At 44.3% G+C, this 27,135-nt stretch overlaps 1 protein-coding gene across 3 annotated transcripts in view; it reads left to right on the forward strand.

The window, feature by feature from the left end:
- Positions 1 to 27,135, forward strand: part of SEC14L1 (SEC14 like lipid binding 1) — a 191,450-nt gene that overhangs the window by 83,572 nt on the left and 80,743 nt on the right. For all 3 annotated transcript variants that reach the window (XM_068262007.1, XM_068262006.1, XM_068262008.1), the window contains exons 7-8: positions 736 to 870; positions 9,943 to 10,077. In XM_068262007.1, the coding sequence (XP_068118108.1) occupies positions 736 to 870; positions 9,943 to 10,077 (270 nt within the window). The remainder of the gene's footprint in view (positions 1 to 735; positions 871 to 9,942; positions 10,078 to 27,135) is intronic.

The following is a 27,135-nucleotide window of genomic DNA, read 5'->3' on the forward strand; positions in this document are numbered from 1 at the left end:
AAGTTGCTTTCATCCGAAAAAAAGTACTTTGGACCACTGAGCAACAGTCCAGTACTGCTTCTCTGTAGCCCAGGTCAGGCGCTTCTGCCGCTGTTTCTGGTTCAAAAGTGGGTTTATGCTTCCATCTGCTGAAAAGCTTTATGGAGATGAAGACTTCATTTTTCAGCACGACCTGGCACCTGCTCACAGTGCCAAAACCACTGGTAAATGGTTTACTGACCATGGTATCACTGTGCTCAATTGGCCTGCCAACTCTCCTGACCTGAACCCCATAGAGAATCTGTGGGATATTGTGAAGAAAAAGTTGAGAGACGCAAGACCCAACACTCTGGATGAGCTTAAGGCCACTATCGAAGCATCCTGGGCCTCCATAATACCTGAGCAGTGCCACAGGCTGATTGCCTCCATGCCACGCTGCATTGAAGCAGTCATTTCTGCAAAAGGATTCCCGACCAAGTATTGAGTGCATAACAGGAGGGAGGGAGGGGAAACGAGACTCAGGGAGGAAATGTCAGTATTGGCTTAATTGATAAGTAAACAAGATGGCCACTGCCTAGAATAGGATTTTTTGCTTGTCCTTTATAAAATTCACAGGAATCATTACGTGGATAGCGCAATACATTTGTTATGTAAGTAGAACTAATCTTTATCTACTTCTATATGTGTTTTTTATTTCTAGGTTAGCATGGGTGTCACTTGTTCTTTAAAGCCATGCGTTTTTCTATTATGTTTTAGGTCAGTCCATTCATAGATGAAAATACTAGAAAGAAGTTCCTTATATATGCTGGTAATGATTATCAAGGCCCAGGAGGATTGGTGGATTACATTGACAAAGAAGTGATTCCAGATTTCCTTGGTGGGGAGTGTATGGTGAGTAACGTAGAAATAGCAGAATACAGACTGGGTGCACACAGAAGGTTTTTTCTTCCAGTAATTTTCCAGTAGTTTTCTTGTGTGTGTTCATGCTTTGCAGCATAACATTTACTTTGTGTATGTTTTGTGTAGATTTCTCGGAGAGCTGGTACTTTGTATTTCTGGTTGCCCCGTATTCATTAAAACCGAGCAGTTTTCCAAATCGAATTGCTTTGAAAATTTAATTTTTCATTGTGGTATTTAAACATTATTCTAGAGGTTGTCAGTCACTTGCTGACCAGGCGCATTGTTTGTGGGCTTGCCCCATGTCACTAATTTCTGGGAAGTGTTTTTTAAAGAAACCTTGGAAATGTTGGGAATATTGGTTCACCCGGATCCCTGGTTAGCTCTTTTTCACAAGGGTGTACCATACCTAGATCAGTTTGCTGGGTCATATTGCAGTGCAACCAAGGCTGTATTGGGCAAAACCTTAAGGTCTCAAACACTTTCTGACCTGTTTAACAAAATGCATATTTATCTGCTTGAGAAACTCACCTCCTCTCTGAAAAGAATCAACTGTTAAATTTGAAAACACCCTGGATTCGTGATCAGCCTTGGCGACTCCATATATACCTCAGAGGATCGATAGTTTAAGGGACTTCATGACTATGGCTATCATTCATAAAGCATTTCCGCATGCGGAAATGCTAAAAACAGCTGACTTTACCGACCACTCGGCAAAGTCAGCATTCATAAAGGCTCTTTTCGCATGAAAAAATGGCATTCCCGTGCAGAGCGATACATTTCCGCCTTGTGCAGAGTTTTTCTAGATTAATCTAGAAAAAGTAACAAACACATCCATTCATAAACATTAGAGCAAGCGGTATCTGGAAGGAAAATACCGCTTGCTCGACAGTAGCGATAGGCGAGTGGATTACATGTAAATGAATGGGACGGACCTCCCAAGCAGCATCAGGCAGAGGAGCGCACGGAGGGAATCGGGCAGCTTTTATGTTTCCGCATGTCTTCCGCCACGCTACCGCCAGCTTCCTCCAGAAAACCTCCGCACTTGTATCGCAACAGGCAACTTCTTCATGAATGTCCACCCAGAAGTCTTAATTACCGGTTGCGGAGAAGAACGGTGTTTTCCCGCACTACCGACAGCCTCTTTATGAATGATACCCAATATTGCCTTTTTCCATCATGTGACATTACATTTTATTTGAACTGGTAATGCTTTATCATGGCTACCTGCTAACTTTGCAAGCTGTGCATATTTTATGTAATGTTGAGGTTTTTTTTATTTGCTTGTACACGATCAGTTATGTTCTACCTCATCTGTAATAGCATATATTATTGTGAATTGCTGTTTTACCTTTTTGCTGTGTTTGTAAAACTTTTTCTTAACAAAAAAATAAATAGATAACAAGTTGGAAAGAAAAATGTTCTAACCCAGGTTTTGCACAGAAATGTTCACTTCAGTATTTCGGCTTTTAAGCATTATATAGAACGGTATACTTTTTAATAGTGGTAACTTTAAACCGTTAAATTGTAAGCTTACTACACAATGGGCTGTTGCCTTGATTTTGAATTTAGTTGTTTTTTAACGTGTACATGACATGCATGCAATGTATTTTACATGCCATTCCTTCACGGTCTTGTCCCCCTGCCCCACTTTCCTGTGAGCGGGAGAAAGGTGATGTGCTACTTCCTTGTTGCTCTCTTAACCACTTAAGCCCTCAGTCGTTTTCACTTTATGCATCCGACCAATGTTCACCTCCCATTCATTAGCCTATAACTTTATCACTACTTATCACAATGAACTGATCTATATCTTGTTTTTTCCGCCACCAATTAGTCTTTCTTTGGAAGGTACATTTTGCTAAGAGCTACCTTAAGGGGCCCATGCACCTAACAATTTTCCCGTCAATATACGGCCGATTCGATCACAGTGATCGAATCGGCTGTGAAATCGCTGCGCACACCGCTGACAGAACGATTGTTTTCCGTCAAAAATCTATCGTTCTCGACTCGTCGATTCCCGCCGATCCATCCGTGCGGAAGATTTTTCTCTATCGCCGGCGGGTCGGGAGTGGGTCGATAGCGGCGTTCGAATGACCGACGCAATACAGCGGGTATACATTATCTGTTCCGGCCGGCGCGAGTCCCCTGGTCCCCTCTGTCTCTTCTCCGCTGGATTCCGGACCGTTCCTGCAGCTACACAGAACTTCCTTTACCGGCAGGAAGTTTAAACAGTAGAGCGCCCACTACTGTTTAAACTTCCCCTGGACAGGAAGTTCAGTAGCTGCAGGAACGGTCTGGAGCCCGGAGCGGAGAAGAGACAGCGGGGACCAGGGGACTCGCGCCGGCCGGAACAAGTAATGTATGCAGGGGGGGGGGGGGCGGCAGCTCCACAGATTGTGATCGGTTTCAGGCTGAAATCGATTCACAATCTGTTTGCAGTAAAGGTGGCCATACAATCCCTCTCTGAGCAGATTCGATTAGAGAGGGATCTATCTGTTGGTCGAATCTGATGGCAAATCGACCAGTGTATGGCCACCTTTACTGTAAATGCATTTTAACAGTAAGAATAAGAAAAAAACTGAAAAAATTCATCATTTCTCAGTTTTCGACCATTATAGTTTTAAAATAATACATTCCTCCATAATTAAAACCCACGTATTGTATTTGCCCATTTGTCATGGTTATTTCACCGTTTAAATAGTGTCCCTATCACAATGTATGGCGACAATATTTTATTTAGAAATAAGAGCCTTTTTTCCGTTTTGCCTCCATCACTATTTACAAGCTTATAAAAAAAAAAAAATAGAAATATTTCATCTTTACATAGATATTTAAAAAGTTTAGACCCTTAGGTAAATATTTGTGTTGTTGTTTTTTTTTTTTTTTTTTTAAACAACATTTTTATTTTGAACCCAGCATATGTTCTGACAGGAAAAGATACATTACAGCTGTAAAATAAATGTCCGTTACAAGATTGTGTATCACGTATAGGCATCTCACATAATAAACGTATGTACATTCTTTAATTACAGCATTGTTCTTAGCTCTATTTCCTGTCGCCCCTCCCTACCCTTCCCTTACCTTAGAAACCCCCTTAACCCCCCCCCCCCCCTTCTGTCACCTCTGAGAGCAGATCATTTGCCATTTTGGCCTTTATGTAATATCAAGGCGGCCTAGAGATCCCTTCAGATGCTCCGTGAGGTACCATTTGGTATATTTAAAATGTTCCATTAAAGATCCTATCTCGTCTTTTGTAAATGTTGCCAGGATAAATCCTTTCCATTTCTTGAAGAAACTAGCTGTTTTCTTATCCTTATGGATGATTGACTCAAGCCTGTCTTGGTTGAAAAGATGCTGGAGTTCTTCTTGTGTGTCCCACACAGTAGGGACGCTTGGATAGATCCATCTGTTGAAGATCACTTTTCGAGAAGCGATAATGATCAGATGTGCTAACTTATTAAAGTTCTGGCTATTTTTTGCATTAGGATCTGTCTTGTCGGATTCCACATAGTTGAACAGAAGCATAAGCGGGCATGGAGTCAAATTTAGGTTACATACCCGTTTGATATATACCAAGATCTCATCCCAAAATTTTACTATTGACGGACAGGAATACAAACAATGGAACAAATCCGCATTTTGCAGGGAGCATTTGGGACACCTCGGTGAGTAATGCGCAGGAGGGGTTTGATACTTTATGTTAAAGGCAAATTTGGCCCTGTGGATCAATTTAAGCTGTGATTCCCTCCATGTTTCCCCCGGTACTATGTTGTGGATCACTCTATATCCTGCCAATATTTTTTTTTCTAGGTTTTCACATGTTATGTCTTTTTTCCATTTAATGAAATTATTCTGAGCTTTGGTCTCCAAGTTAATTTCTTGTAGTCTAGCGTGAATTTCTGATAAAGATAATTGAGGGCGGTGAGGGGAAATAAACTTATCAAAGGAGTCCAGGCAGGCTACCACTGACAAATCTTTTACTTTGCTTCTTATGTATGATTGTAGTTGTCCGAGGTATAAAAAGTGGCCTCTAGGTATCCCAAATTTTGCTCTAATCTCGGGAAATGTCAACAGCCTCCCCCTGCGCATATCACAGAGATGTCCCAGACATTCAATTCCTTTCTCTTTCCAGGTTAGAAAACCCCCGTGAGCCAAACTGGCTGAGAAGCTTGGGAGACCCCATAATGGCATGTACTTAGATATTTGCTGGGGTACATAGAAAACCTTCCTAAGGGCTCTCCAGGCCATCACTGTGTCTCTAATTACTCTACTGGTTTTGAGTTTTGGGGGCATATATTTTTGTGTGGTATGGAGAAGACCAGGCAGCGACCATGGGTCAGAGAAAGATGCTTCTAAGTAATAATTTGAATGATTGCTGGTCTTGTTCAGCCAGTCTCTGATATGTCTACTCAGACATGCTAGGTTATATCGCCGAATGTCTGGGATTGCTAGGCCCCCCCATAGTCTAGGAAGTGTCAATTTCGAGAGTGCTATCCTCGGCTTTTTATTTTTCCATAGGAATCTAGTCAGGGCTCTATTTATGTCTTGTATATCTGTATGTTTTAACAGCAGAGGAATTGTCTGTAGTGGATATAGCAACCTACCAAAAGTGATCGATTTGATTAAAGCAGCTCTTCCGGGGAGATTGATAGGCAAATTCTCCCAGCTGATTAGTTGCCTTTTTAAGCTTGCAATTAGTGGGGCATAGTTCAGGGAATATAGCAAATTCGGGTCCTTATGTATCTTGATGCCTAGATACGTAATCACTGAGCTAAGTTTGACAGGAAGATGTGACAAAGTGTGTTTGGGTGCACAGGGAGAAAGGTATAACAGTTCACATTTAGTAATATTAACTTTGAATCCGCTAAATGATCCCACTTCTTGAATGATGTCAAAAGCCTTTTCAAGCTGGGACTCCGGGTTCCTCAAAAATAGTAGGATATCGTCAGCGAACATGGCCTGAGAGATCACTGCGTCCCCTATTTCCATCCCATCTATATTTTGGTTAAGCATCTGGGTTAGAGGTTCCAGTGCTAAGTTAAACAGGAGGGGAGACAAAGGGCAGCCTTGTCTAGTTCCCTTTTCAAGCGCAACTTCGTCTGATAGGAATCCCGGGGTATATATCCGCGCCTTCGGGTTGATATGCATTGCTTTAAGTAGTCGTCTAATGCCCCCCTGGAAATTCATTTTGTCTAGAATTTTCTCCAGCCAGTCCCAGTTAACATTATCAAAGGCCTTTTCCGCGTCGATCAGCAGTAGCGCATAGGTGCTACACGATTTAGGATAGGCTCTCACGTGATCTTGGGCTATCAGAACTTTACGAATATTAGCTATAGCAGATCGTTGTCGTACAAACCCCACCTGGTTAGGGCTCACCAGTTTGGGGAGCAGGTCTGCCAACCTGTCAGCCATTATTTTTGATAAAATTTTGAGGTCTTGATTTATTAGAGAGATGGGTCGGTAGGAGCCAGGGTCTAGCAAATCTTTACCTGGTTTTGGGATCAGTTTGATATAGGCCATGTTCGCTGTCGAAGGATATTGCCCCAGTTCTAAGATCTTGTTGAATAGGGAGGCAAGATATGGTGCCAATTCCTGCTTCAGTATTTTATAAAACTCCGGGGTAAACCCGTCTGGGCCCGGAGCTTTTTTATTAGATAAAGCTTTGATTGTGCCTTTAACTTCGTCTGGGGTGATGGTTGCATTTAAGAAGGAAAGATCTTCCTCCGAAAGAGTTGGTATAGATAGTTTATCAAACCAGGGAGGGATGGGATTCTCTGAGTTATGGCTTTGGGTTTGCTTATACAAGCTTTTATAGAAGTTGCTAAAGGCGGTATTTATGGATTTGGGGTCGTTTAGAATTTGGCCTGAAGGGGATTTAAGGCTGGTAATAACTGTGGTCAGTTGAGGTGGTCTCGCTATTCTTGAGAGGAGATTCCCCATCTTATTACCGAATTTATAGTAGTATAGGTCCCTGTAGGATTTTAGATACCTTTCTCTGATCTTAAAATCTGTGTCAGATTTCTTTTTGGCTGTGAACCATTGTAACCGTGATTCCGGGGTGGGATTGCTAAGGAATTTTTTGTGAGCAGAACGCAGTTCCGCCATAGATGATATATACGATTCGTGGGATTTCTTTTTTTTGCCTGCCACATAACTAATTACTCTCCCTCTGAGCGTGGGTTTGGCCGCTTCCCAAAATAAGAAGATATCTTTAGCGTGTAAAGCATTATCATCCTTATATTCCAACCACCACTGTAAAAGCAGTTGAGTGAAACCCTCGTCCTCATAAAGATAAGATGGAAAACGCCAGATGATGTCAGTGCCCCTGGGGATTGTGGGAGAGTATGTTAATTGTATGGGGGCATGGTCAGAAATCACTAGATCTAGGATCTCTGTTCGTGTTATCTGTGATAGAGCTGAGGGTGTAACAAAGAGGTAGTCCAAGCGAGACCAGGTATCATGGGGGTTAGAGTGGAAAGTGAACTCTTCACTATCTGGGTGTAATACTCTCCAGCTATCGCAAAGGGACGTGGAGTCTATATAATCGTTCAGGATCAATGATTTGGAGGTAGTGAGTTTACTCGCTGGAACTCTCTTGGATCTATCTTCATAAGTGTTCATGATGGCATTAAAGTCTCCCCCTTGTATTATTTTAGCTTCCCCCAGTATCAACACCTCTCTTTTAACTTCATTATAGAATGATTTATCTTCCTCATTTGGGGCATATACATTAAAGAGAACCAATTCCTCCCCAGCCAAACGCAGCCTGATCCATATCCACCTTCCCCCATCGTCTGACTTGTGATTCACAATTTGTCCCTGCAGGGATTTATGAAGTAGAATTAGCGCTCCAGCTTTACGTCCCTGGGCTGGGGAACCAAAGACTTGTCCCACCCATGATTTGGCCATGTATTTAAACTGGTCCTGTGCTAGGTGACATTCTTGGAGCATTGCTATGTCCGTTTTTATCTTTTTAAGGTGGCGAAGCACTATAGAGCGCTTCCCTGGAGAGCGTAAGCCCTTGACATTCCAGGATGTAACATTCAGCGTCATGGGGGAGTTGTACCATGGATCAGGCCGGATGACAGTATACATATACGAATTGATTTGAAAATGCTCTCATTTCCGAGGTGACAGAACCCTCCCAAAGTTTCCCTCCCTTCATCCCTAACCCCTTCCCCTCTCAGCAGAGATTGACATGCAGGAGTTAAACTACTCCATGGCTTCACTGTCAGGGGTGATGTCAATGCCTTTCGAGGAAAAAAAGAAAACAATAAAAAAAACACACAAAAAAAAAAGCAACAAAGAACATAGCTACGTGACTTCACTTCTACCCTGGACGTCATCCTTTCTTCTTTGCTCCATGCCGATATTCCGGCCAACGTCCTATCCTTATCTGTAGATAATATTATAGAGCTCGAACCTCCAATCGATCTAGAAAGTTTTTAGCGAGAGAAAACAGACTCTGAGCTATGTGAAAAAAGAAAAAAAAAAGTCAACATGACTTCTGAAATTTTGAAGGGTGAGCAAACTACAGTGTGGCAGCGCCCCCTGCCTGTTAAATTTGAACATTGTAGTGAACAGAAAAAAAGAGCTCACAGGATCAGTCCGGATCAGCATTGTCTTTGCGTAGAAAAGTAAGGGCCTCAGTGACTGAATGAAATACATGAGTTTCCTCAGTGTCATCTGTAACTCTCAATATAGCTGGATATTGTAAAGCAAACTTCCATTTTTTTTCAATGCATAATGCGCATGCTGGGTTAAAAGCCTGGCGTTTCTTAGAGACTTCAACCGAATAGTCGTTGAATATTCGGATCTGGGTATTTTGATGCTCCAAGGGGTGATCTAGCTCCCTGTATGATCTCAGTAGCTCGTTTTTTTCTGCAAAGTCTAGGTATCGAGCAAGAACTTGGCGTGGAGGGCGTTTATCTGAGGGGGATCGTGGGGGTCCCACTCTGTGTGCACGTTCCACTTTGCATCCTCTTTTAAAGCCAAGCATTTTGGGGAGTGTGGAAGCACAAAAATCTCGCAGAGCTTGGGCTGTCATGGACTCAGGGAGGCCCACTACTCTGAGATTGTTGCGTCGTGAGCGGTTTTCCAGATCCTGCAGCTTTTCCTGCATTTGCTTATGTTCTGCTTGCATCTTTTTATTTCCTTTCTCCTCGTTGGCTCTTTCCTCCTCTAACTTTTGTATGCGAGTTTCAGCTTGATCTAACCGCTGATCATGGGACTGCAGTCTGTGCTTTATTTCCCCCAGTGAATGATCTATGGCTGCCTGTATAACTGAGTGCAGCTCTGGCGCCAGCCTCTCCACCACCGCCGCGGCCAGTTGCTGATAGTCAATGCCCCCCTGTCCTCTCTCACCTTGGTTTGGCATCTGAGAGTCCTCTGGATGTTCGGAGGCTTGTGGGTGCTGGGACTCATGGTCCATCACGGGAGACTGCGGTTGTTCATGCTGCCGGGGAGGAGGGGCGGCGGCCATGTTGGGAGCGGCTTCTTCCACGGCTGGGGCCTGTTTTGTTGTGGACCGCGTAAGATAGCGGTCCATGAGACGGGCGGTTGGCGGCTGGCGAGTCTGGGTGGCTTCCAGAGAAGTTTGCCAAGGAGCGGGGGCGCTGTGTAGGCTCTGCGGATCACTGGCTGCGGACTCGGCTAGCGGAGCTCCTGAGTCAGCCTCCTTCCATCCAGGCGCCGGAACCGGAAGTCTCGTGTTGTTGTTTTTTATTGTAATGTTTTTTTTTTATTATTAAACATTTTATGTGGGTATTTTTGGGAGGGTGGGATGTAAATAGTGTTTTATTTGGGGAAATATTTGTGTATTGCGCGCATGTCCTCCTTGACGTTTTTATACGTCAAGGAGGGCAAAGTGGTTAATCACTCTGTGTAAGGTTGCACTTGCTGCAATAGCACACACCAACGTGCCCTGCTTGTCTAGATACATTATTGAAAATTCGATCTATATTTTCTCTTGTTTTCGCTCGTTAGCTTGAATACCAACTCAATCTTGCATCTAGTATACTCCTCCATGGTAGTGATGGTTAAGTATATAACTTTGTTTTTTTTCAGTGTGAAGTTTCAGAGGGTGGGCTTGTCCCCAAAGCTCTTTACCGGACTCCAGAGGAGTTGGAATGCGAGGATATCAGACTCTGGACTGAGACAATTTACCAGTCAGCCAGCGTGTTTAAAGGTGCTCCACATGAGGTACAATCATGAAATGCATTTTAATTTGGTCTTTCTACCTTGTGATCGGAAAAGTGAAAACCTTGTCTAGTTCCTCAGGTTCCTGGATACATAATTTTGCCACACATTCACATTGCAGCAAGTGTAGGACCAATATTTACCAGCTGATGCGATCACTAACCAACTGAGAAAAGTATGGTTTATCAGTTCCAATCAATGTGCAGCAGAAATCACCCATCAGTGGGTTGTTTTTTTTTTATTATTAAAGAACTTTATTGAACAGATTATCAAATACAAAAGTGCTTAAAGTAGCAAGATAAATAACATATCAATTGCAATTGACAAATGTGAACACAAAAAGCTAATACAAATGTGTTACTACCACATGCGAAAAAGAAAGATGACCTGAGAGCATAGTCCAGAGAGCTGGACCGCTCAACCTTGGAAATGGGGCACAGGAGTACCTCCGGCTGAGATCCCAGGGATCAGTCCATATCTTGAGTCTCTGTGATGATATCATAGTGCTCTCTTTACTATATGTAGTAGAAAAGAAGGAAAGCTGAGAGCAAAAAGAAAAAAGAAAAGAAAGAAGGAAAGAAGCAACCTAGTATAACAAAATACAAGAGTCCTGAGTATCAAAAGGTCTGTGTGCTACCAGATAAGCTATACACACTAATGTCCCGGGGGAACTAAAGTCGCCTGTATGCTTTCCAAATATCCCAGATAAGGTAAAATCTCCGCATATTCTCAATACTGTAGTAATACACACGATCCATCAACATCATTAGGTGTAGGCGCTGGGCGACCATTGCTAACTCTAGATCTGTGGATTTCCATTTGAAGGCAATTGACCAGTGAGCGGCCAGTAGCATATATCTATATAGAGATCTAAATCTTCCTGGAACATCGTCGTTGGATATATACAAGAGGGCCTGGGGAGCAGCCAAGGAAACCGGAAAGCCAAACACCTCACGTATCAAAGTTTTCCATGAATCCAAAAAACCACTGCGCAATGGGGCATTCCCAAAAAACATGCATCATTGTTCCTTCCATATTGCAACCTCGAAAGCAAGTCGAGGGGACTGAGGGGTAGATTTTATGAATTTTAGTTGCATTTAAAGGGGGCTTAGATGCTTTCCTTGCGTTGAAAGACATCCATGGCTGCAATTAGTGTTGGGCGAACATCTAGATGTTCGGGCCGAACATGGCCGCGATGTTCGGGTGTTCGACCCGAACTCCGAACATAATGGAAGTCAATGGGGACCCGAACTTTTGTGCTTTGTAAAGCCTCCTTACATGCTACATACCCCAAATTTACAGGGTATGTGCACCTTGGGAGTGGGTACAAGAGGAAAAAAAATTAGCGAAAAGAGCTTATAGTTTTTGAGAAAATCGATTTTAAAGTTTCAAAGGGAAAACTGTCTTTTAAATGCGGGAAATGTCTGTTTTCTTTGCACAGGTAACATGCTTTTTGTCGGCATGCAGTCATAAATGTAATACATATAAGAGGTTCCAGGAAAAGGGACCGGTAACGCTAACCCAGCAGCAGCACACGTGATGGAACAGGAGGAGGGTGGCGCAGGAGGAGAAGGCCACGCTTTGAGACACAACAACCCAGGCCTTGCATGAGGACAAGAAGCGTGCGGATAGCAATTTGCATTTTGTCGCCATGCAGTCATAAATGTAATACAGATGAGAGGTTCAATAAACAGGGACCGGAAACGCTAACCCATCACAGATGTTCATTGTTCATGTTACTTGGTTGGGGTCCGGGAGTGTTGCGTAGTCGTTTCCAATCCAGGATTGATTCATTTTAATTTGAGTCAGACGGTCTGCATTTTCTGTGGAGAGGCGGATACGCCGCCGATCTGTGACGATGCCTCCGGCAGCACTGAAACAGCGTTCCGACATAACGCTGGCTGCCGGGCAAGCCAGCACCTCTATTGCGTACATTGCCAGTTTGTGCCAGGTGTCTAGCTTCGATACCCAATAGTTGAAGGGTGCAGATGGATTGTTCAACACAGCTACGCCATCTGACATGTAGTCCTTGACCATCTTCTCCAGGCGATCGGTGTTGGAGGTGGATCTGCACGCTTGCTGTTCTGTGTGCTGCTGCATGGGTGTCAGAAAATTTTCCCACTCCAAGGACACTGCCGATACCATTCCCTTTTGGGCACTAGCTGCGGCTTGTGTTGTTTGCTGCCCTCCTGGTCGTCCTGGGTTTGCGGAAGTCAGTCTGTCAGCGTACAACTGGCTAGAGGAGGGGGAGGATGTCAATCTCCTCTCTAAAGTCTCCACAAGGGCCTGCTGGTATTCTTCCATTTTGACCTGTCTGGCTCTTTCTTCAAGCAGTTTTGGAACATTGTGTTTGTACCGTGGATCCAGAAGGGTATAAACCCAGTAATTGGTGTTGTCCAGAATGCGCACAATGCGTGGGTCGCGTTCAATGCAGTCCTAGGCCGAAGAGGTCATAGCCTAGGGTCACAAAAACCTGTTTATTTGGGCTATTTTAATGGTAGTGATGGTGACGTACATAAATCGCAGCAATGGCCGTTAGCAAAGTCTGAATTTCACGAAATGTCTCATGCAGGTAGAAGACATATTGTTAGACTTGGATTCCAAAGATGGGGTCCCTACATCTCTGCAAACCAGAGTTACAGGGGTCCAAAATTGGTAAAATCCCCCATAGGATTTCATTGCCTCCCTATTTCACTTTCCAAAATCTCACATCTTTTCAAAGGGCAATGGCTCAGCAGTACCAAATTTTCTAGCATTGTAGGGACCCTTAGGGGGAACATGACTGGTGAGTTCCGGGCCCCTAGGCCAAAGAGGTCATAGCCTAGGGTCACAAAAACCTGTTTATTTGGGCTATTTCAATGGTAGTGATGGTGGCGTACATAAATCGCAGCAATGGCCGTTAGCAAAGTCTGAATCTCACGAAATGTCTCATGCAGGTAGAAGACATATTGTTAGACTTGGATTCCAAAGATGGGGTCCCTACATCTCTGCAAACAAGAGTTACAGGGGTCCAAAATTGGTAAAATCCCCCATAGGATTTCATTGCCTCCCTATTTCACTTTCCAAAATCTCACATCTTTTCAAAGGGCAATGGCTCAGCAGTACCAAATTTTCTAGCATTGTAGGGACCCTTAGGGGGAACATGACTGGTGAGTTTCGGGCCCCTAGGCCGAAGAGGTCATAGCCTAGGGTCACAAAAACCTGTTTATTTGGGCTATTTCAATGGTAGTGATGGTGGCGTACATAAATCTCAGCCATGGCCGTTAGCAACGTCTGAATCTCACGAAATGTCTCATGCAGGTAGAAGACATATTGTTAGACTTGGATTCCAAAGATGGGGTCCCTACATCTCTGCAAACCAGAGTTACAGGGGTCCAAAATTGGTAAAATCCCCCATGACCTCTTCGGCCTAGGACTGCATTGAACGCGACCCACGCATTGTGCGCATTCTGGACAACACCAATTACTGGGTTTATACCCTTCTAGATCCACGGTACAAACACAATGTTCCAAAACTGCTTGAAGAAAGAGCCAGACAGGTCAAAATGGAAGAATACCAGCAGGCCCTTGTGGGGACTTTAGAGAGGAGATTAACATCCTCCCCCTCCTCTAGCCAGTTGTACGCCGACAGACTGACTTCCGCAAACCCAGGACGACCAGGAGGGCAGCAAACAACACAAGCCGCAGCTAGTGCCCAAAAGGGAATGGTATCGGCAGTGTCCTTGGAGTGGGAAAATTTTCTGACACCCATGCAGCAGCACACAGAACAGCAAGCGTGTAGATCCACCTCCAACACCGATCGCCTGGAGAAGATGGTCAAGGACTACATGTCAGATGGCGTAGCTGTGTTGAACAATCCATCTGCACCCTTCAACTATTGGGTATCGAAGCTAGACACCTGGCACAAACTGGCAATGTACGCAATAGAGGTGCTGGCTTGCCCGGCAGCCAGCGTTATGTCGGAACGCTGTTTCAGTGCTGCCGGAGGCATCGTCACAGATCGGCGGCGTATCCGCCTCTCCACAGAAAATGCAGACCGTCTGACTCAAATTAAAATGAATCAATCCTGGATTGGAAACGACTACGCAACACTCCCGGACCCCAACCAAGTAACATGAACAATGAACATCTGTGATGGGTTAGCGTTTCCGGTCCCTGTTTATTGAACCTCTCATCTGTATTACATTTATGACTGCATGGCGACAAAATGCAAATTGCTATCCGCACGCTTCTTGTCCTCATGCAAGGCCTGGGTTGTTGTGTCTCAAAGCGTGGCCTTCTCCTCCTGCGCCACCCTCCTCCTGTTCCATCACGTGTGCTGCTGCTGGGTTAGCGTTACCGGTCCCTTTTCCTGGAACCTCTTATATGTATTACATTTATGACTGCATGCCGACAAAAAGCATGTTACCTGTGCAAAGAAAACAGACATTTCCCGCATTTAAAAGACAGTTTTCCCTTTGAAACTTTAAAATCGATTTTCTCAAAAACTATAAGCTCTTTTTGCTAATTTTTTTTTTCCTCTTGTACCCACTCCCAAGGTGCACATACCCTGTAAATTTGGGGTATGTAGCATATAAGGAGGCTTTACAAAGCACGAAAGTTCGGGTCCCCATTGACTTCCATTATGTTCGGAGTTCGGCCATGTTCGGCCGGAACCCGAACATCTGGATGTTCGCCCAACACTACACGTGACCCGTTCGGCCAATCACAGCGCTAGCCGAACGTTCGGGTAACGTTCGGCCATGCGCTCTTTACCCGAACATCACCCAAACAGGGTGATGTTCTGCATAACCCGAACAGTGGCGAACACTGTTCGCCCAACACTAGCTACAATTACTAGGTTATGCCTAATGATGTTGATCCAGGGATTTTATCTGATTGCCATCTGGAGTCAGGAAGGAATTTTTCCCTTTTGGGGCTAATTGGACCATGCCTTGTGGGGGTTTTTTCGCCTTTCTCTGGATCAACAGGGGTATGTGGGGGACGGGCTGGAGATGTACTTTGTACTGGTTGAACTCGATGGACGTATGTCTTTTTTCAACCAAAAAAACTATGTAACTATGTATAATACCACCGACACATGAGCTTGATTGCAGTATCTTTTATCATGTTTGATTTGACTACCCCAGAGACAGCAGTCCAAATAAGAGACCAATCAGTGCGATTCCCAGATCCTGCTCCCAGGCCCCAGTGGCGTAGCTACAAACCTCTGGGCCCCGATGCGGAATCTGGATGTGCGCCCCCCCCCGGCAACAACAGCCCCCCCTCCCCCGACAACACCCGATGGATGCACACACATATCAAAATCCCTATAGCCAGCTATAGGTACCCCCAGTATAGGTAGTCAGGCATAGGTAAGCCAGTATAGTTGCCCCCGGTATAGGTGAGATAGGCAGACGCCGCCGGTATAAGTTAGATAGATAGGTGCCCCCAGTACAGGTTAGCTAGGTGGGTGCCTCTAATATAGGTAGCCAGAATAGTTGCCCCCAGCGTAGGTTAGATAGGTAGGTGCCCCCAGTATAGGTTAGTTAGGTAGGTGCCTCCAATATAGGTAGCCAGTTTAGTTGCCACCTGTATAGGCTAGCTAGGTGCCCCCAATACAGGTTAGATAAGTAAGTGCCCCCAGTATAGGTTAGATAGGTAGGTGCCCTCAGTATAAATTAATTAGGTCGGTGCCCCCTAGTATAGGTTAGATTAGGTAGCTGCCCCCCAGTATAGGTTAGATTAGGTAGCTGCCCCCCAGGATAGATTAGGTAGCTGCCCCCAGGATAGATTAGGTAGGTGCCCCCCAGTATAGGTTAGATGAGGTAGCTGCCCCCCAGGATAGATTAGGTAGCTTCCCCCCAGGATAGATTAGGTAGCTGCCCCCCAGGATAGATTAGATAGCTGCCCCCCAGGATTAGGTTAGAATAGGTAGGTGCCCCCCAGGATAGATTAGGTAGCTGCCCCCCAGGATTAGGTTAGATTAGGTAGCTGCCCCCCAGGATAGATTAGGTAGCTGCCCCCCAGGATTAGGTTAGATTAGGTAGCTGCCCCCCAGGATAGATTAGGTAGCTTCCCCCAGGATAGATTAGGTAGGTGCCTCCCAGTATAGGTTAGATTAGGTAGCTGCCCCCCAGAATAGATTAGGTAGCTGCCCCCCAGGATAGATTAGGTAGCTGCCCCCCAGTATAGGTTAGATTAGGTAGCTGCCCCCCAGGATTAGGTTAGATTAGGTAGGTGCCCCCCAGGATAGATTAGGTAGCTGCCCCCAGGATAGATTAGGTAGGTGCCCCCCAGTATAGGTTAGATTAGGTAGCTGCCCCCCAGGATTAGGTTAGATTAGGTAGGTGCCCCCCAGGATAGATTAGGTAGGTGCCCCCCAGGATAGATTAGGTAGCTGCCCCCCAGTATAGGTTAGATTAGGTAGGTGCCCCCCAGGATAGATTAGGTAGGTGCCCCCCAGGATAGATTAGGTAGCTGCCCCCAGGATAGATTAGGTAGCTGCCCCCCAGTATAGGTTAGATTAGGTAGGTGCCCCCCAGGATAGATTAGGTAGCTGCCCCCCAGGATAGATTAGGTAGCTGCCCGTCCCCATAATGGAGGGGGGGACCGCAGCCGCGGGGAGGGCAGCCCGACCTCTCCCTCCCTTCCTCTCCCCGGGGCCCCCCTCAGATGCAGAGTAAGCGGCTAACGGAAGCGCTATAGGCAGAACTCACCTCCTTCCCTGGTTCCAATCGCCGCTGATCTCCTCTCTGGCTGGCTCTGCATAGATGCTTACACTCGCAGCTTCCTGTTTAGCCGGAAGCTGCGTGTGTAACAACATCTATGCAGAGCCACCCAGAGAGGAGATCAGCGGCGAGTGGAACGCAGGGAGGTGAGTTCTGCCTATAGCGCTTCCGTTCGCCGCTTACTCTGCATCTGAGGGGGGGCCCCGGGGAGAGGAAGGGAGGAAGAGGTCGGGCTGCCCTCCCCGCGGCTGCGGTTCCCTCCTACCAGCGCGAACGGGCGCATGGCCCTCCAAACGGAGATGGGCCCCCCGGGCCCCTCCCCGCCTCCTCAGGAGCCGGGCCGGTCGCCAAGGCGACCGCTGCGACCACGGGCCCTACGCCCTTGCCAGGCCCTCATGTATGACATTTTCTCTTTATCCTCAAGACCAAACAGCAAAGTGTACAATAAAGAAATTAGGCCCTTGCGTCGGGAAAATTCAAAATATAGTGATTCGAACTTCGTGGGGTCATACACTGGGAATGAGGGAAAAATGGATGATAAATAATGTTTAATTTGACAGAATCTGAATGCCTCTTCCAGGGGAGCATCTTGTCCAAATCGAAGCATATTAAATGTGACTGAGACATCCCTGATCCAACATTTGTTGGCCGTAAAAAGGCCTTTATCCCTCCACCAGGAAAACATCTGTGGGCTCCTAAAGGCAGGAACGAATCAAGGATTGCCGAAAATAGAAATCCTGGAGGAGGGAAAGGTCATGAGTTTGTATGGAGTGGCCACTGAAATCCACAACCTGGCTGATGACACAATCCTGTTCTTGCCATTGAGGTCTGCGATATCTCTTTTAGATACAACTGTAACCAATGAGGATAAATGAAAAGGAAAAATTGAGGTAGACTCGAGTCGATACCAGACAGGAGGGTTAGAAGCTATGCTTCAGTCTAAAATTTGATTGAGTTTGGAGGCTAGATAATAATGCCATAAACTAGGTAATCCAATGCCACCTTGCAAGGGGGGGGGGGGGGGGGGGGGGTCTGTAAAGGACTTGAGCTTGAATTCTCGCTGGTTTGCCATCCCAAACAAATTTGTTACTTTGAGATTGTAGTTTGGACAAGGATTTTTTAGCTAATGTTATTGGAAGCATACGGAACAGGTATAATAATTTAGGAAGAATGATCATTTTGCATGCTATGCATCTTCTGAGCCATGAGACCCGATATGAAGACCAAGATTTTAAAAGTTGAGTAATGGTATTAGTCACATGTGTGAAGTTGACACCATACAGATCCCCATAGCAAGGTGTGAGAAAGATTCCCAGGTATTTAAATTTGGATCTACTCCATTTAAAACCGTAATTTGAGTCTAACCAATTGATCGTTTGAGGATATAAATTAATCGGAAGGGCTGTGGACTTGGATGGGTTAACCTTTAAACCTGAGAAATTGGCAAAGAGATCTAACAGCTGAAACAAAGTAGGTAAAGATGTCAAAAGTCTGGTCAAGAACAGGAGAGCGTCTTCAGCATATAGTCAATTTCACATTGTCTGTACCATACCCGTGTATAACAGGGTGTCATCTAATCGCCACTGCTAGAGGCTCTAACGCTAGAGGCTCTAACGCGAGTGCAAATAGTAGTGGGGAGAGAGGGCATCCCTGATGGGTGCCCCGTTGGAGACGAATAGGAGCAGAAGAAGCTCCAGGAATGCGTATGACAGTGGACGGGGAATCATACAAAGCTGAAACAGCAGTAATTATAGAGCCAGACAGGCCAAAACCTTCTAAAGCAGTAGTTAAATATTGCCATCCCACCGAATCAAATGCCTTACTTATATCAAGACCTAGCATCAAAAATCTGGACTTCTTGAGTTCAGCATCTTGAAGAATATTAGCTGCCAGTCTAACATGAGAGCCTGGTCTGCCAGGGATAAACCCTGTTTGAGTAGGATCTACAAGGTCACCCACCATGGAGCCCAGTCTGAGAGCCAAAATGTTTGCAAATAGTTTAATGTCGTTATTAAGAATAGAGATAGGTCGATAGCCTGCAGGAGAAGAGTGGTCAGCATCTGGTTTAGGGATCAGGGTCATGTTGGCCATGAGCATTTCAGCCGGGAGTTTGTCACCCTTGAGTATAGTATTGAACGTAGAGGTTAAAGGAAACGATAAAATATTGGCAAACTTCTTATAATACAAGGGAGAGAACCCATCCGAAGAACCCATCCGGACCTGGAGCGGTGGAGGATTTAAGAGATTTAATGGAAGCCAGAACTTCCGTAGTTGTAATCGGGGTATTAAGGGAACTTAGTTGCTCAGCTGTCAGAGTAGGTAAATGAAGAGTGTTCAACCATGATTTAAGTTCAGCAACATTGGATGAGATTTCTGTGCCCAGAAGTTTTCGATAATAATCTTCAAAACATTTTAGAACCTTTGAAGGTAGAATTTCCTCAATGCCTCTAGAACCTTTCAATTTGTAAACATGAGGGGGTTTATAATATTGTATATAGGCTTGGGGGAGAAGATGCTGAGTCGGATATTGGCTTTATATTCTACCCCGATGGCCAGAATAAAAGTAAATGGGCACTCTATCGGGGCATTTCCAGATATTTAATGGAAGCCGACAGGGCTGTCCCCTCTCTCCACTAATATTTGTGCTGACGCTAGAGCCATTTTTGAGGAGGGTAAGAGCAAATGTGGACATAGGGGGGCTGGTATTGGGGGATAGGACGCATAAAGTGGCAGGTTTTGCAGATGACCTCCTATTTTTCCTGCCAAATCCGAGAGTGTCATTACCATGCTTGCTGACGGAATTTAATAGATATAGATATCTTTCTAGATTTAAAATTAATTGGGAGAAATGTGAGGCCTTAGGAATAGCGATGGAACAGAAAGAGATTGAGCAATTAAAAGAAAACTTCCCTATTAAATGGGTTTCACCTACATTAAGGTACCTAGGGATAAATATATCACCAGATGTACATATTTCATATCGGAGTAATTATAAGGACATAGCGCTAGAGGTAAAAAGAGATCTGAGTAGATGGAATAGACCGGAATTCTCATGGTTTGGAAGGATCAGTATACTTCAAATGAACGTGATGCCGAGACTGATATATATCTTTCAATCACTACCTATTGCAGTCCCCGCTTACTATTTCTCCCAGTTGTGGAGGGAATTTTTGAGATTTATCTGGTACTCCAAGCCACCACGCATGAAATATAAGCTAATGACCCAGCCCAAGGAGAAAGGGGGACTGGCAGTCCCGAATCCGCAGTTATACCATGCAGCGGCCTCCCTAAATAGAATTTTAGATTGGCATAAAAATAAGAGAAAAAATTTTAATTGAAATGGAACAGCTCCTGGTGAATACACCCTTGACAGGGTTGCCTTGGCTGAATAGAAAGGTAAGTAATACGCACCCAGCAGGATGCTTCCTACAGAATGCATTAAAAACGCTATATTTATATAGGCGGAAGATCCAGCTGATTGATCAGCCTTCACCGCTCTTACCGGTCTTGGACAACCCAGATTTTGGACAGGGATGCCAGAAGAAAACTTATGGGTCATGGAGGGGACAGTGCCCACTAAGAGCAAAGATGCTAGTGAAGCAAGGTGAGTGGGAGCCTCTGGATAGGTTCTTTGAAGATATATCGAGCCGTAAAATGGAACAGTGGAGTATTCTACAATTTAGATCATTCCTTATGACACAAGGTACAAGAGGCGATTTTTCTAGAGAACTGACTCCGTTTGAGAAACTATGTATGGAAGAGGGACGAAGTAGGGGCTCCCTCTCAAAAATTTATAATATGCTTAATGTGGGCCAAGAACTGACAGGTAATTGGAGAACTAAATGGCAGAGGGAATTTACAGAAGAGGAATGGAAAAACGTCCTGTATTTTATGCATAGGAGTTCGGTTTCTACCAGGATCCAGGAGGCGGGAGTGAAGTTGGTGAGTAGATGGTACTATACACCCAACAGATTGGGAAAGATGTTCAGGGGCGCTGACGTTGGATGCTGGAGATGCAATAGGGAAAGGGGGACCCTGATACATATTTTCTGGAGCTGCCCAAGTATCAAGTTATATTGGAGGGAAGTGAGAAAATATATAGGGGAAATAGTGGGGTGGGAGCCTCCGGAGAAACTGGAGTTTTTCCTCCTACATGTTACCTCAATGAATATAGAGAAATATAAGAATTCCATTATAAAACATTTAATAAATGCGGCAAAAATATTGATACCGAGATGGTGGAAAACGCATACCCCAACAATAAGTGAATGGTTGAGAGAGGTGACCCATATATATAACATGGAACAATTAGTCCAAGAAAATAGAGGAAGGGAAAAGAAATTAAAGCAGACCTGGAAAAAGTGGGAAGAATTTACAGAAACTGAAGAATATAGAAATATAGTGGGTAACAACGAACAGGAAGGTGAGACAGAGCATTCTTAAAGTGACTCTGTAACAAAAATTACACCGTTTTTTCTACCATCCTACAAGTTCCTAAACCTATTCTAATCTGTTCTGGCTCACTGCAGCACTTTGTACTATTACGGTCTCTGTAATAAATCAATGTATCTTTCCCCTGTCAGACTTGTCGGCCTGTGTCTGGAAGGCTGCCAACTCTTCCATGCTGGTCTGTTCCTCTATGCACACTCCAGTGTGTGTTTTATTTACATAAGCCAGCAGCTTCTCTGCTATCTTATCAGTGATAGAAGAGAGCTGGATAAAAATCCTCCTCTGTTAGGCTGTGAAAGTAGCTGGCTGACACATACTGAGGAATTACAAACACAGGCAGAGCTGTCTGCAGGAAGCCTGTAATGTTCAGTGCATGAGAGAAGAAGGGGACAGAAGGTAAACACACAAATGATCTTTTGAGATTCAAAAGGAAAGCTGTATACAGCCTGCTTGTGTATGGATGTATTTTCTATGTGTAGACATATTGTACATCAATCTACTTCCTGTTTTGGTGGCCATTTTGTTTGTTTATAAACAAACTTTTTAAAACTGTTTTTGACTACTTTTAATGCGGCGGGGAGCGGCGAAATTGTGACAGAGGGTAATAGGAGATGTCCCCTAACACACTGGTATGTTTACTTTTGTGCGATTTTAACAATACAGATTCTCTTTAAGGGACAGGTGAAAAGAAAATGGATCAATGAGGAGTATAGTATAAAGATGCTTTGTCGGGCCCTCCGTTTACCCTAGTTTCTCCCCCCTCCAAAGTTGGATAAATGTAGTGCCTGAGAGGAAGAAAGTGAAATGGGAGTGTGTAGTTGGATACTGGGATGAATGGGAAATGATAATGAGAATGAAAGGAAGGATGGAAGTTAAAATGGGTGTATTCAGTTGTAATAAGGGTTGTTTTTTTTTTTTTCGTTTTTTTATTGAAGAGACCCTTGGATGTACGTAGTCATGGGAGTGAAATGGCTTAGAGGGGAATGAAAAATGGTTTTAATAGTTTTGATAAATGATCTTTTTGTAAAGAATTCTATGAAAGCTGATATGTAAAGAATTCCATTTGGGATTTGCTGTTGTTGTATGTATGTAAAATATTAATTTTTTTGGGAAAAATGAAGAAGAAAAAAAAAAAAAAGAAAGTTTACGAGCAAATTGAGTAGAAGGATTGTTGCCTCTCAGTAAGAATTTAGCCTTAGAAAACTTCAATGCCTTAGCATGAGAGCTATCGAATAGAGAATTTAGTTCGGTTCGTTTTAGATTTATCTCATTTAGAACATCACTGGTCATGGATCTAAAGTGACGTTTATAGAGCAAGTCAAGTTCCAATGATAAAGTAAGAATCTTTTGTGATCTAAACCGTTTCGCCCGAGCCGCTTTAGCTATAAGAACGCCTCTTAAAACCGGTTTGTGGGCTGCCCATCTAAGGATAGGTGAGGTGTTGTCATCGTTGTTAAAGAAAAAATACTCCTCCAACTCGCCCAACACAGCCAATCTATCCGATTCTTCTGCCAATAGAGAGTCATTAAGTCTCCAGTTGCTGGGATTGAAGGGAAGTCCGAAACCAACCAGCGAGGACTGAACCATATGATGGTCAGACCAGCTGCATGTTATAATGTCTGAGGAGGAGGAGTTGGAGGCAAGTATTGGAGATAAGTAACTATAATCTAGCCGGGCATAGGACTGTCGGGGGGTGTGAGGAAAAAAGTATATTGCCTGCATCCAATGTTATGTGCTCTCCATATATCAACTACACTGGATCTCGAAAGAAATCTAGTGAGTCTTCTCGGGAATGTTTGGGCAAATGGTGTGTGAACCGATCTATCTAAATGAGGATTAGCTACTGCATTGAAGTCTCTTGATATAATCAGGTGTGATGACAGTCTGTCTGAGAGGACAAAAGTTGAACAAAGTCAGTTTTAGAGGCATTATGAGCTTAACAATTGATCAGCGTAACTGATTTCCCTTCCAGGATACCCTCAAGATTTAAAATCCTACCCTCCGGGTCCACATAGGAATCGATAAGAGTAAATGAGACTGAGTTATGGAAAACTATGGCCACTCCCCTGGCTTTTTTAGTAAATGAGGCATAATAGGCTCTTTAATATGATCTGTGTAGAAACGTGGGTGCCTTAGACTCAACAAAATGAGTCTCTTGGAGAAAGAGAATAGCTTTTCTGCGTTTAACTGGCTCGTTTAAACCCTGGACATTGTGCGTGACTAAGTTAAATGACCTAGGCACAGTAAAGTTGCATCTGTAAGCATCAAATTGTCAGATGAGGAACTTAAAGCAAAAAAACACTATGTACAGGACTCTTGCAAAGACGAGATAAACTCGACTACGGGTAAAAGTACAATAAAAACAACAAAATAAGAATTTGCATAAACCATAGAACATAGCAAGCATAATAAGCAAACAGTTCAAAATCACTGGGCGATCACTCCACACTGTCCCAACACTATAGGGCCCAGGAACTCTCAGTGGCATAACCAGGGACACACTGAGAGGGGGAGGTATTAGGCAAGCAACCTAGCTTGAGATGGAAAGTAGCACAGAACCAAAAAGTTGGAGCAAAAAAGGGGGACCACATCCCAGCCTTTCAGGTTTTGGTGCACCAGGTGTGAGGAAGATAATGAAGAGGTTGCTTTCGATAAGTCTCTAGTTGGGCCAGGGAGACCTGCTGGCCTATGGAACGCAAAAAGGAAACACCTTGTTCCAGTGAGGAAATGGGGTGGACTTTACTGCCATGAGGAAGGAGAAACTTAGTGGGGAAACCCCATTTATAAGCCAGCTGTTTCTCTCTCAGAAAGGCTGTTAAATGGGCAAGGGATCTGCGCTTCTGCAGTGTGAACTGAGACAAGTCGATAAAAACCTTGATTTCGGATCCGGGAGTTTCTTGTGTTGTTTTATGTAGGATGAAAAAGTATCTTTGACATAGTAAAATTGGAAGCATGCTATAGCATCTCTGGGTACTTTGTCTGGCAGGTGGGCAGGTCTGGGTAGCCTGTGAGCACGTGCGATTGTATATTCCACGCTGGAAACCGGAGGAATCACAGATCTCACCATGTCAACAAGGAAATCTTTCAACTGAGAGTTGTTTACCGATTCGTCAATTCCCCGGAATTTGAGGTTACATTGTCGGTTGCGAATTTCCAGATCTGCTATCTTAAGCTGAGTGTCCATGTGTGTATCAAGTCGCTCAATTTCTGTGACAGTATTATTATGCTCGTCTATCAGTAAAGCAATGCAGTCCTCATTGTCAGAAGTGCGTTTTCCCAGGGAATCCAAAGATTGCTGCAGAGAGTTTGTAATGGACAACACTTTGCTAGAAATGGAAGTTTCCAGAGCAATAATCAAGTCTTTGAGGAAAGCTTGATCAATCGGCTGGTCTGAAACAGGGATATCAGCAAGCGTAGAAGGAAGGTCTGGAACAGGGACTTGCTGTGGAAAGGCTACTATGTTTGGGTCAGCAGGGCCCGAAAGCCTGGGCTTAGATTTGGCAGGGCTGAGAAAGGTGGGAGAGGGGGCCTCCAGATCAGAGACATCTGATGCTGCTGGGCTAGGAGGCAGGGCATTGTTAGAAGCTTGGGATGTAGATGTCTTTGTGGCATTACCTCGGCTGGATGCGGAGTTTGATGCAGATTTCCGTTCGCTTGCCGCCTGTTTAAGTGAATGGGATGCGTTCGTGACGCGGACAGGCAATGCGGACTTACGCGTTCCCGGAGAGCCGGCGCCATCTTGCTCCTCGTGTGTTCTAGGCCTCCTCCGGCCAAACATGTCGGGGATCCGCTTCACACACTGGATCTGCGGCTGAGCGGTGCTGAAGGCCTCCCTCTCCTCTCCCATATCGGTTGGTGGGGAAAAATCCTCGCTGGCCATGCTGTGGAAGATGCTTTGTCAGGCTGAGATGAGGAGCTCCCTCTCTAAGCAGCCATCCACGCTGCGTGCCGGCCACCCAGTGGATTGTTTATCAGTCAGGAGTGATGCCAGGACAAGGCTTGTCATTGAGCAGAGAACATGCCTCTGCGTTCCATTTGGCATGTACAAATCGCATTGGGTACACTATAAGGTACCCATGCACAATACCATGTTTTTGTCTAATTAGATGTTGGATTCAACAAAAACTTCTAATTGTGCAGAAATTGTGGCTTACCGCGGCTGTCCCCCAGATGACATGCCATGATCAGGATAGACAGTTTTTTCCGCGATCGACACATAATCTCGATCATAACGTGGCCAACAAATTGTGGGGAGTTGGTGCCGTCGTTAAAGGACAACTATCGAAGATAACTAAAATTGTAAATGCCACATATATTTCAAGTAATTGTTAGCAAATGGCTATACAAAGGTTTTTTTTTTTTATCTTTTCATTTATTATGTGAAGAAAATGACAGTTACAGAGAACAGTTTTTTAACTGTGGGAATTACTATGAAGGACTGTGTCCAGCACATTCAGCATACAGAAACAGTCCTTACTGGCTGAAATCCTGTGACTGAAATGTCTTCAGAACAATAGAAAGCAGAGTTGTAGCATCTAAATAGTGTATAAATAACTCCTCAGCTGCAGCTTTGTGTACCCCGATCTCTGCTCTCTGCTTTATGCTGGGAATACACCAAACAATTTTCTATTAGATTTTCTGTTAGAATGCATAATTAGATTATTTTCTGTAGAGACTGGTCATTATCTCTGGTGCATTGTCTTCTGGTTATCTACTGCTGAGTAGAACAATGCCTAATTGCTAGGCAGATAGATGGTTAGATATATTTCCAACCTGTTGGAGTTTATCTATCTGGCAGGTAAATCTTACAGAGAATCTTACAGAAAATTGTATGGTGTATTCCCCGCATTACACAGTTCTAAAGTAAACAGAAGATTACAGCCAGGAAGAGCTTATTCTGATTGGTGGGTGTAAGTCTTTAGATCCTTCCTCGGAAGTTGAAAAATCTCTCAGCTGTTCTCATATGATCTGGGAGAAAGCAGTGTGGGCAAGGCAGAAACAAACAAATCATTCCTCTGTGAATAGTGACCGGGAATTGGCACCCATGGTACATTCCTCCATTCGACGCCAACTTTTGAAGCAGGGACCAGTTAAACAAGGCATTTCCTTAATGCAGGCTGGGATAGGAGACTTTTAAAAAGCCTTCTTTTGTTACTGGCTAAAAGCTCTATATAGGTATGTGGTGTTTACAGAATGACAGTTTCTTTGATAGTTCACTTTTGAATAGTGCATGGACATCTTTTTCCACCACTTTTCTCTTCTGCTGGCTTTCAAACCTCAACGATAAAACAACAAATTTAACATAGCAATAATGATGCCCTCTTTTGAGTTCCACAGGATCTCCGTATCCACCCTGTTAACTAGTGATGCACTCCCCTCCACCAATTTAATGGGCTTTGGGATGCACTTACACTGTTCTCAGGCTAACCAATAACAGACCAGCAAACAGAAGTTTTTATTTAGAAGTTCACTTTCCGGCTAAAATCCTTGACCATGCACCAATTTTCCAGCAATCTAATTTCTTACTACTATCCTTTAGGCGAGGTTTCCGCTGCTGTGATTACCCGCACATGAATGCAGATGTATTTTTTCAGCCTATCGAAGTCAGTAGGTTGCATGTGGTTTTGTGTGTGGGAAAAAATTAGGGCCAGCAGCATAAACTTACGTCACACATCTGAATCCCATATCCGTGCATGGCACGGCTAGAGGTATTCGAATGAGCCTTCCAAGGGAGATAAGCATAGCATAACAGCATTCTTATTCAGCAGAATATACAAGTGTGTACTCACATGGGTAATGAAATGAAAATTTAGTTGTGGCTCAGTATGCTTGCAGTAAATGTCTCAACATCTCTCTGCCTTACTGGCTGTTTTCTTGAGGGTTCTGTAAGTCAGGTTTAACC

The sequence above is a fragment of the Hyperolius riggenbachi genome, chromosome 12 (assembly GCF_040937935.1).
Source record: "Hyperolius riggenbachi isolate aHypRig1 chromosome 12, aHypRig1.pri, whole genome shotgun sequence".
NCBI lineage: Eukaryota > Metazoa > Chordata > Amphibia > Anura > Hyperoliidae > Hyperolius > Hyperolius riggenbachi.